The 12079-nt window shown below is 36.9% G+C and overlaps 1 protein-coding gene across 1 annotated transcript in view; it reads right to left on the bottom strand.

Moving 5' to 3' along the window:
• The window catches only part of CCDC7 (coiled-coil domain containing 7), a 362459-nt gene that overhangs the window by 118879 nt on the left and 231501 nt on the right, over positions 1-12079 (bottom strand). Inside the window, exon 12 of the mRNA XM_053670977.1 lies at positions 4715-4745. Coding sequence (XP_053526952.1) covers positions 4715-4745 — 31 coding nt within the window. The remainder of the gene's footprint in view (positions 1-4714; positions 4746-12079) is intronic.

Genomic DNA, 12079 nt, shown 5'->3' with positions numbered 1-12079 from the left:
TTAGAAAACCTTAGTGAAGTGGACAAATTTCTAGGAAAATATAATCTTCCAAAACTGAATAACAAAGTAGCAGAAAACCTGAACACACCAATAACAGCAGATGAAATTGAAGCAGTAATTAAAAAACTCCCAACACACAAAATCCCTGGACTGAATGGTTTCATGGGAGAATTCTACAAAGCATTTAAGGAAGAACTAGCCCCTATTTTTCATAGACTATTGCAAAAAATCCAAGAAGATGAAGACTCCCAAACTCTTTTCATGAAGTCAGCATCATCCTAATCCTAAAACCAGATAAAGACACAACAAAGAAAGAAAATTTCAGGCCAGTATCGCTGATGAACATAAACACTGAAGTCTTCAACAAAATATTGGTAAACTGCATCCATCAATACATTAAAAAGATCATACACCATGAGCAAGTGGGATTCATCCCAGGGATGCAAAGATGGTACAATGTTCACAAATCAATAAATGTAATAAACCACATAAACAAGTGAAGACAAAAATTACATGTCCATAACAATAAATGAGGAGAAAACATTTGATAAGATACAGCACCCATTTATGATAAAAACACTCACGAAACTGGGAACAGAGGGAGCATCCTCAACATAATAAAACTAATATATGAGAGAACTATGGCCAATATCACACTCAATGGGAAGAAGTAAAATCATTTCCACTAAGGTGAGGAAAAAGGCACGGATGTCCTCTTTCACCACTACTATTCCACATAGTATTGGAAGTCCTAGCCACCGCAATCAGGCAAGAGAAAGAAATAAAATGCATCCAAATTGGAGAAGAGTAAACAAAACTACCATTGTTTGCAGGTGACAAGATAACATACATAGAAAATCCTATAGGCTCCACCAAAAAAACTTCTCGACCTAATAAATGAATTTGCCAAAAGAGCAGGATACAAACTCAATAGTCAGAAATCAAATGCATTTTTGTACACCAACAATGAACCACTAGAAACAGGAATCAGAAAAAAATCCCATTTAATATAGCAAAAAAAAAAAAACCTAGGAATAAACCAAACTATGGAGGTAAAAGACCTGTACTCAGAAAACAACACAACACTAAAGAAAGAAATCAAGAAAGACACAATCAAATGGAAACACAGACTATGTTCATGGATCAGAAGAATTAACATGATTAAAATGCTCATACTACCCAAAACAATGTATAGATTCAACACAATACCTATTAAAGTACCAATGACATATTTCACAGATATAGAACAAACACTTCAAAAATTTATATGGGACTTCTGGCCAAGATGGAGGGGTAAGTAGAAATACTGTGCCTCCTCGCACAACCAAATTTAAGGACGACAAAGATTTAGAAACAAAAACACAATCAGAACAGACAGAAAATTGAACTGTACTGAAGTCTAACAACAAAGACCATTCATCCAGACTGGTAAGAGGATTGAAGTCAGCAGCCGGCAGAGAGGAGACCTGGGTAGGAAGAGGCAGTGGTTAGCAGAACCAGGTGCAGGATTGAATCGAGTAAACCCAGTTAGATGTGCAGGGCAGTTGGCTGACTGTGGATACACATTCATGCACAGATAAACCAGGCAAAACATGGGCAGTGAGACAGACCATGCAACTCAGGGCCCCAGCAACAGGAAATAAAGCCTAAAAGCACCAACTGAAAAAACTTTCAGGGGTCAAAGTGCTGGGAGAGACTCCTGGCCTCACCGGAGAGTTTGCTGGAGGGAACGAGAGGGTCCTAGAATATACACAAGCCCACCTACCCAGGAACCAGCAACAGAAGGACCCAATTTGCTTGTGGGAAGTGGCAGAGGGGACTGAAATCCGAGAGAGAGAGAGCAGAGCAAGCGCCATTGCTCCCTCTCTGACCCCTCCCTCCACATACAGCATCACAACTCAGCAACTGAGTTGCTCCACCCTGGTAAATACCTAAGCAAAAATGGGCAGCAAGATGGACGGTGCAAGCCAGGGCCCCAGTGACAGGAAATAAAGCCTAAAAGCACTGATTTAAAAGGTGCCGGCTTGTGGGAAGTGGCAAAGGGGACTGAAATCCAAGAGAAAGCCCAACAAATGCCATTGCTCCCTCTCTTACCCCACCCCCATATACAGAGTCACAACCCAGTGACGTGGGTTGCCCTGCCCTAGTGAACACCTAAGGCTCCACCACTCATACATAACAGGCACAACCTGACCAAAAGTGGCTCAATCAGAAGAACAAATGAAAGCCCCAAAGCCAATATTTTTAAGCGACCAAGAGATAGCCAACCTATCAAATGCACAGTTTAAAACACTGGTGATTAGGATGCTCACAGAACTGGTTGATTTTGGTTGCAAATTAGATGAAAAATGAAGGCTACACTACAAATCAATGGAGTAGACCAGAAGGAAGAAAGAAACAACCAAAAAGAAAAGAGGGAAAAAGCAAGAATTCAAAAAGATAAGGAAAGGCTTAGGAATGTCCAGCATGTCTTTAAACGTTCCAATATCTGAATTATAGGGGTACCAAAAGGGGAAGAGGAAGAGCAACAAGTGGGAAACTTATTTGAACAAATAATAAAGGACAACTTCCCCAATCTGGCAAATAAAATAGACTTCCAGGAAGTCCAGGAATTTCAGAGAGTAAGTCCCAAAGAAGTTGGACCCAAGAAGGAATGCACAAAGGCACATCATAATTGCATTAGCCAAGATTAAAGTGAAGGAGAGAATCCTAGAAGCAGCAAGAGATAAGAACAGTTACCTACAAAGGAGTTCCCATCAGACTGTCAGCTGATTTCTCAAACGAGACCTTAGGGCAAATAGGGGCTGTAAAGAGGTATTCCAAGTCATGAAAGGCAAGGACCTACATCCTAGATTGCTCTATCCAGCTAAGCTTTTATTTAGAATGGAAGGGCAGATAAAGCACTTCTCAGATAAGGTCAAGTTCAAGGAGTTCATCATCAACAAGCCCTTATTATATGAAATGTTAAAAGGACTTCTCTAAGAAAAAGAAAATAAAAAATATGAGCAGTGATTGGACAGCAAACTCACAGTTGTTAACAACCACAGCTAAAACAAAAGCAAACTAAGCAGACACCTAAAACAAGAGCAGAACCACAGAAATGAAGATCACATGGAAGGTTAGCAACAGAGGAGTGGGAGGAGAAGAGGTGGGGAGAAGTTACAGAGAATAAGTAGCATAGACAGTGGGGATAAAATAGGGGGAGGGCAAGAGTAGTGTTCATAGTAGCACAATTTACAGTAACCAAGTTCTGGAAGCAACTTAAGTGCTCATCAGTGAATGAATGGATCAAAAAAATCTATGGTACATCTACATGATGGAATAGTACACAGCAGAAAGAAAGAAGGAGCTCCAGACCTCTGTGACAGCATGGATGGGTCTGAAGACCATTATGCTAAGTCAAATAAACCAGACCATATGATCTTACCTATGAGTTGCACCCAATCAACAAAACAAACAAGCAAGCAAAATATAACCAGAGACAGTGAAATTAAGAACAAACTGAGTAACTACAGGGGAAGTGGATAAGGATAAAGGCATAAAAGGGGAAAGGGTTTTCAAAAACATGTATAAAAGGACACATGAACAAAACCAAATGTGGGTGGGATCAAAGGTTGGACGTAGAGATGGCTGGGGTCATGGTAGTGTTAGGGGGAAAATGGAGACAAATGGACTTAAACAATAATAAAAAATAAAAATAAATAAAGGACATATGGACAACATCAAAGGGGTGTAGGATCAATGGTTTGAGCTGGGGATGACTGGTCTAGGGCAGGGGAGTGGTGGAGGGAAAATGGAGACAACTGTAGTTGAGCAACGATAAAATATGTTTAAAAAAGGCATTATACAATGTCTGAGAAGCTAGATGTAAAAGACAAATATATGCTTCATAAAGACTCAGCTTGATAGAAAAAAGAAGGAAAAACATTATCAATATTATTTAATATTTTGACATTATTAAATATAAAATAGTATATAAAACAACTTTTGCATAATATAAAAATTAAAATTTATTAATTATATAAATATATCTAAGTTGTAGTACAACATATAATTTTACATAATAATTCTTACTATATAAAAATTATAAGTTACATATGCAATATTATATATTATATAATCATATTGTGAGATTATTATGTGAAATATTACATATATATTATATAATATTGTAATGCATGTTATTATAATTATATAAATATGCAATATATAATAAACAATGTTTTACTATTTGCATTATTTAATATTTATAATAATATTAAACATGTTGCTTGATACAAATATTAATATTTATAATATTATTTATGTAATTTAATATTAACATATATGGGATATAATGTAATTCTATCATTATATTGTTTGTTATTTCATGCAATATTATGTAACTATGTTATGCTATTATTATGTTAATACTATGTATAATAGCATTAATATTGATTTTGTGTCAATGTTATATGTAATTTATATTATACATATCATTGTATTATAGAACATATAATATTACAAGTTACTACATAATAAGTTATACTATTATATAAAAATAAAACTTACATTATTCAAAAAGTGGACAAAGCTTTCTAGCTAACATGTGCATAGAAAACTTGGATAAAATGAATAATCATTGGATCCTTATTTAAGATTATGTATTCTGACAACATCTAGAATCTATGAACAAGACCAAAGCACAATTTCAAACTGAGAGTGCTGTACTTACAGTTTCTAACAGAATTTGATCATTCTTAGCTCTGAAAAATATAAAAAATATCTGTAATGTATTATCATTTTATTTATAGCTTTATTTATGTGACATGTACATTTTCTTTGTAAATTTTTTAAAAAAACAAATGACATTAGGGTACAATTTTATTACAATTCTGAAAATTCAATTATCTCCCCAGAGGTAATTTTAGATTGTTGCCTACCTTGCCAGAACTTGTTCCATGAATTCATATAATACTGCATGTACCTATTCGATTCTAAAATTTTTGTATTGGGTTAGATATTGTATTTTTTCCACATGTAGGACATCAATGTATATATGTTTCTCAAGTATTTTTTTCTCTTAATAGTTTCTGAGAACTATTTTTATTGGTAGACATAGGTCAATTCCACTTTTTAATATTTTAAAAATATATAAAGTTTATTATATTTTTTCCATTATGATTTAGTCCCCTTACACCACCTTACCCTGCAATCACCACTACTGTCCATGTCCATGAGTCCTTTAACATTTTTACTCACTTAAATTTTATTTTTATTCATTTTTTAGCCTTTAAAACTTTGTTATCTGTGTCTTCTTTAGATTATTTTTATTGTTAAATTACAGCTGCCCCCTCTATTTCCCCATTTCCTGAAACATGCCCCCACAATTCCACAGTCAATCCCCCCAATTTTATGTGTCCATGAGGCCTCTATTCATGTTCCTTTGCTTGTCCCTTCCTCTTCTTTTCCTGTTTATCTCCCTCCCACCACCCCTCTGGTAATTGACCATTTGTTCTTTATTTCCAAGTTTCTGGTTTTATTTTGCTCATTTGTTTGTTTTATTGGTTAGGTTCCACTTATAGGTGAGATAATAAGGTATTTGTCTATTACCACCTCACTTATTTCACTTAGCAAAATGTTCTCCAGTTCCATCCATGCTGTCACAAATGATAGGAGTTCCTTCTTTCTTTCTTTCTGCTGCATAGTATTTCATTGTGTAAATGTACCAGTTTTTTGATCCACTCATTTATGGATGAGCATTTAGGTTGTTTCCAACACTTGGCTATTGTGAATTGTACTGCTATGAATACTGGGGTGCATAGGTTCTTTTGACTTGGTGGTTCAGGATTCTTAGGGTATAGTCCCAGCAGTGGGACTGCTACATGAAAAGGCAGTTCTATCTTTAGGTTGTTGAGGGAATTCCATATTGTTTGCCACAGTGGCTGCACCAATCTGCATTCTCATCAATAGTGTACTAGGGTTCCCTTTTCTCCACAGCATCACCAGCACTTGTTGTTTTGTGAGTTATTAATGATTGGATTCTGCCAGGTATGTAAATGACCTAACCCTACATCAATAAAAACTAGAGGTACAACAACTAACACAACCCAGAGTGAGTACATGGAAGGAAATAATCAAAATCCAAGCAAAATTAAATGACATGGAAACTAAAAGAATAATTGAAGGAAATAATCAAAATCCAAGCAAAATTAAATGACATGGAAACTAAAAGAATAATTGCAAGAATCAGTAAATTCAGGAGCTGGTTCTTTGAAAAAATAAACAAAATTGATATGCCATTAACCAGACTCATCAAGAAACAAACAGAAATGACTCAAATAAGTAAAATCAGAACCAAAATGGGAGAAATTGAAACCAATCATAAGAAACTACTATGAACAACTACATGCCAAGAAATTTGAAAACCTGAGTGAAATGGACAAATTTATAGAAACATATAATCTTCCAAAACTGAGTCAAGAAGAAGCAGAAAGCCTGAATAGACTGATATCAGCTAGTGAAACTGAAGCAGTAATCAATAAACTCCTGGCACAAGAAAGACCTGGGCCAGATGGATTCAAAGGAGAATTTTACAAAACATTTACAGAAAAGCTAGCCCTGATTCTTCTCAAACTATTCCAAAAGGTCTAAGAACAGGTAATACTCCCAAACTCTTTTTATGAGGCCAGTGTTATCCTAATTCCAAAACCAGGTAAAAACACAACAAAGAAATAAAACTACAAGCCAATGACACTGATGAACATAGACACTAAAATCATCAACAAAATATTGGCAAACCACATCCAGAAATCCATTAAAAACATCATACACCATGACCAAGTGGGATTGATCACAGGGATGCGAGGATGGTACAATATTTGCAAATCAATAACTGTAATACAACAAATAAACAATATGAAAGACAAAACCACATCATCATCTCAATAGATGCTGAAAAGGCATTTGATAAAGTACAGTAGCCATTTATGATTTAAAATAAAAACACTCAGCAAAGTGGGAGTAGAGGGAGAATACCTAATATAATAAAGGCCACATACAAGAAACTTACAGCCAACATCATACTCAACAGGTAAAAACTAAAAGCTTTCCCCCTAAGATCAGGCCCCAGAAAAGGGTATACACTTTTACCACTTCTATTCAACATAGTATTGGAAGTTCTAGCCACAGTGATCAGACAAGAAAACAAATAAAAGGCATCCAAATTGGAAAGAAGGAAGTGAAACTGTGACTGTTTGCTGATGGCATGATAGTGTACATAGAATACCCCATATCTCCTAACATCATTAATCAGATGCACATTGAAACCATAATGGCATACCACTTCACACCAGTCAAAATGACTATCATAAACAAATCAACAAACAATAAGTGCTGGTGAGGTTGTGGACAAAAGGGAACACTAGTAGACTGTTGGTGGGATTGCAAACTGGTACGACCACTATGGAAAACACTATGGAGTTTTCTTAGAAAACTAAAAATAGATCTGCCTTTTTTAAAAATATTTTATTTACTTATTTTTCAAGAGAGGGGAAGGGAAGGAGAAAGAGTGGGAGAGAAATATCAATGTATGGTTGCCTCTTATGCGTCCCCTGCTGGGAACTGGCCTGCAACCCAGGCATGTGCCCTGACTGGGAATCTAACCGCGATACTCTGGTTCACAGGCCCATGCTCAATCCACTGAGCTACACCAGCCAGGGCTAGATCTGCCTTTTTAAAATATATTTTATTGATTATGCCATTACAGTTGTCCTATTTCCCCCCCTTCATTCGCCTTCACCCTGCACAACCCCTCCCCCCACTCCCCCCTTTAGTTCATGTCCACATGTCACAAGTTCTTTACCTTCTACATTTCCCATATTATTCTTGCCCTCCCCCCTGTCTATTTTCTACCTACCATTTTTGCTATTTATTCTCTGTACCTTCTCCCCCCTTCTCCTCCTCCCACTCCCCTGTTGTTAACCCTCCTTGTGATCTCCATTTCTATGGCTCTGCTCCTGATTTAGTTGTCTGCTTAGTTTGCTTTCATTTTAAGTGTGGTTGTTAATAACTGTGAGTTTTCTGTCCTTTCACTAGATCTGCCTTTTGACCTAGCAATTCCACTGCTAGGATTGTATCCTAAGAACCCTGAAACAACAATACAAAAGAACCTATTCACCCCAATGTTCATAGCAGCACAATTTACAATAGCCAAGTGCTGGAAGCAACTTAGGTGCCCATCAGTAAATGAATGGATAAAAAAACTATGGTACACTTACACAATCGAATACTATGCAGCAGAAAGAAATAAGGAACTCCTACCATTTGTGACAGCACGGATAGAACTGTAGATCATTATGCTAATTGAATAAGCCAGGTGGTGAAAGACAAATACCACGTGATCTCACCTATATTGAATCTTAATCAACAAAGTAAACAAGGAAGCAAAAATATAACCAAAAAAAAAAGAACAAAGAACAAACTGGAAGAAACCAGAGGGGAGGTTGAAGGGGGATAAAGAAGAAAGAAGGAAAAGGTTCATCAAGGAAGGTATAAAGGACTCTTGGATAAAGCCAAATGGTGTTTAGGATTGAGGGTGCGATGTGGTAGTCCTTGGGGCAGCGTTAGTGGCAAGTGGAAAATGGAAACAATGGTACTTGAAGGACAATAAAAAACATTAAAAATTTTAAAAATAAAAGTAAAGAAAATTTAAAATGTTTTAAATAAATTAATTGTTCTTTAACAGTAATCAGAAAATCCCTAGTTTGTATTCAGCACCAAAAGGAACATTAGCCCCAATTAGTAAACACAAATGAATACTAATGAGAATAAAAAAAATGGTTTTGTGATTTTATTCTACTAGATACAAGATACACTTTTTCAACATACCAATTGTATAACTAATATAACCTTAGGTACCAGAAAGAACTGTAGTTCATTCTCAGTGACTTTCAAGATACTTCCTGACATGCAAAGAAATGTGCAAAACATATTCCAGCCAGACAATTGAACAAAGCTCACTTTGAGTATATGAGCATTCAAGTTGGAAATCTTCTCCTTTATAGTAACCCCTTAAACTAGTTCTTCCCACTTCTTTCTGCTACACCCAGAAATTCTAAAACTAGCAGTAAGTAGCACCAATAGCTTAATATGAGGAGCTACAGTCAATAATATTGAATAGTATCAATGACTGCTTTAATACCTTGGGTCCAATGGTTAAAATTGTCATGGAAACTAATCTCCATCATTAAGAATACCCCTAGAATATGATGCCCTCCAGTGAGCTTTCATCAGACAAGGGTGTGAAAATTCTGACCCTAACCTTTAATAGGAAGAATTACAAAAAGATAAAAAGGGTAAATAACAAATAGGGCCTAAATTAATCACATACCAAATACCTGGCCATTAATGAATACAAGTGATGTCCTTTATTTCTATTTTTAGCAGCTTCCCCAGATATAGACTTCTTTACATTTTTGTTTATTTTATTGATTATGATAATATAGTTGTCCTTTTTTCTTCCCTTTACCCCCCTCTGCCCTGAACATTCTTCCTTCAGCATACCCCTGCCCCTTAGTTCATGTCCACAGGTCATACATTTAACTTCTTTGGCTTCTCCATTTCCTATACTATTGTTAACCTCCCTCTGTCTATTTTGTGCCTACCAATTATGCTTCTTAGTCTCTGTAGCTTTTTAACCCATTCTTCTATATCTCTATCCCCACTGATAAAGCTCCATGTGACCTCCATTTCTGTGATTCTGTTCTTGTTCTACCTGTTTGCTTAGTTTTTGGTTTTTTTAGGTTCAGTTGTTGATAGTTGTTTATTGTCATTTTACTGTTCATAGTTTTGATATTCTTTTTTTTGTGTGTGTGTGTGGTTTTTTTTTTGGATTTTTTTATTTAGTTATTTTTCAAGTACAGTTTTTTGTCTATTTCTCCCATCCCAGCCCCCCCATCCCATGCTCCCCACTTTCCTCTCATCTCCACCCCCCCTAGCTCTCATCCCTGCGTCCTTCATATTTGTTCCTCCAAATCCATCCCCCCTTCCTCCTTAAATTCCCTTCCCTCTTCCCTCTGGTCACTGTCCCCTTGTTCTCTATTTCAGTGTCTTTGTTTTCATTCTGCTTGCTTGTTTGTTTTGTTGTTTAGCTTCCTGTTAAAGGTGAGATCATATGGTATTTGTCTTTCAACGCCTGGCCTATTTCACTCAGCATAATGCTTTCCAGTTCCATCCATGCTGTTGCAAAGGGTAGGAGCTCCTTCTTTCTCTCTGCTGCATAGAATTCCATTGTGTATATGTACCACAATTTTTTGATCCATTCATTTACTGATGGGCACCTAGTTTGCTTCCAACTCTTGGCTATTGTAAATTGTGCTGCTATGAACATTGTGGTGCATAGGTTCTTTGAAACTGATGTTTTAGGATTCTTAGGATATAATCCTAGCAGTGGAATTGCTGGGTCAAAAGGCAGGTCGATTTTTATTTTTCTGAGAAAATTCCATACTGTTTTCCATAATGGTGGCACCAGTCTGCAGTCCCACCAACAGTGATATTCTTTTCCTTAAATGAATCCCTTTAAGATTTCATATAATTAGGGTTTGGTGATGATGAAATCCTTTATCTTGACCTTATCTGTAAAGCACTTTATCTGCCCTTCCATTCTAAATCATAGATTTGCTGGATAGAGTAATCTGGGATGTAGGTTCTTGCATTTAATGACCCTGAATACTTCTTTCCAGCCCCTTCTAGCCTATAAGGTTTCTTTTGAGAAATCAGCTCATGGTCTTATGGAAACTTCTTTGTAAATAACTGCCTCCTTTTCTCTTACTGCTTTTAAGATTCTCTTTTTACCTTTAATCTTGGATAATTTAATTATGTGTCTTGGTGTGTTTCTTCTTGGAACCAACTTCTTTGGAACTTTCTGAGCATCCTGGCCTTGCATATCTAGTTCCTTCACCAGATTGGGGAAGTTTTCCTTCATTATTTGTTCAAGTGAGTTTTCAATTTCTTGCTCTTCCTCTTCTCTTTCTGGCACACATATGATTTGGATATTGGAATGTTTAACATTGTCCCAGAGGTTCCTGAGCTTCTCCTCATTTTTTAAAAAATTGTTTCTTTATTCAGTTCCAGCTGGATGTTTATTTCTTCCTTTTACTCCAAATTGTTGATATGAATCCTGACTTCCTTCCCTTCACTGTTGGTTCCCTGTATATTTTCCTTTATTTCACTTTCCAGTGCCTTCATTTCTTCCTTTATTTTGTGGCCATACCCAACCATTTCTGTGAGCATCCTGGTTACTAGTGTTTTGAACTCTGCAGATGATAGGTTGGCTGTCTCCTCATTGCTTAATTCTTTTTCTGGAATTTTGATCTGTTCTTTCATTTGGGCCATATTTCTTTGTCTTGGTGCACCTGTTACATTGTAAGGGGTGGAGCCCCTTACAATACATTGTTAGGTATTCACTAGGGTGGGGCAACCCATCTATCTCACTGTGTGGTGGCACTGTCTGTGGGGGAGGAGTCAGAGAGGAAACAAATATGCTTTCTCAGCTCTCATTCCACTTTCTGTCACTTTCTTTGCTGCCCCACAAGCAGATTGTGCCCTTTCAGGTGCTGATTCCTGGGTGGGTGGGCTTGTGTACATTCTAGGATCCCATGGGCCCCTCCAATGGACTCTCCTGTGAGACTGGCGGTTTCTTCCACCATTAAAACCCCACAGGCATTTACCAACAGAGGTCCTGAGGATTTATTTCCCCACACTGGAACCCTAGGTTGCCCAGTTTATCTGGCTCCTCACTTGTTCCTCCCAGCTTATCAGCACACAAATGTGGGACTACCTGGTTCACCAACCCCTGCCTTGTCATGGATTATCACCACCCTGGCTTCCAGTCTCCACCCTTCTTACCAGTCTGGATGACTGTTTCTTCTTTAACTCTTTGGGTATAGGACTTCCATAGAGTTTGATTTTCTGGAACTTCTGGCTGTTGTTTTTTTTTAAATTGGCTGTTATCCTTCTTTTTATTGTGCAAAAAAGCAAAGCATATATACCTATACCTCTACCTTGGCTGGAACTCTCTTTACACTTTTCTGTGATCTCT

This window comes from Artibeus jamaicensis, unplaced genomic scaffold, assembly GCF_021234435.1.
Source record: "Artibeus jamaicensis isolate MK-2021 breed Jamaican fruit bat unplaced genomic scaffold, CSHL_Jam_final contig_659, whole genome shotgun sequence".
NCBI lineage: Eukaryota > Metazoa > Chordata > Mammalia > Chiroptera > Phyllostomidae > Artibeus > Artibeus jamaicensis.
The sequence above is the reverse complement of the archived record's forward strand: the minus strand, read 5'-3'. Positions and strand labels throughout refer to the sequence as shown.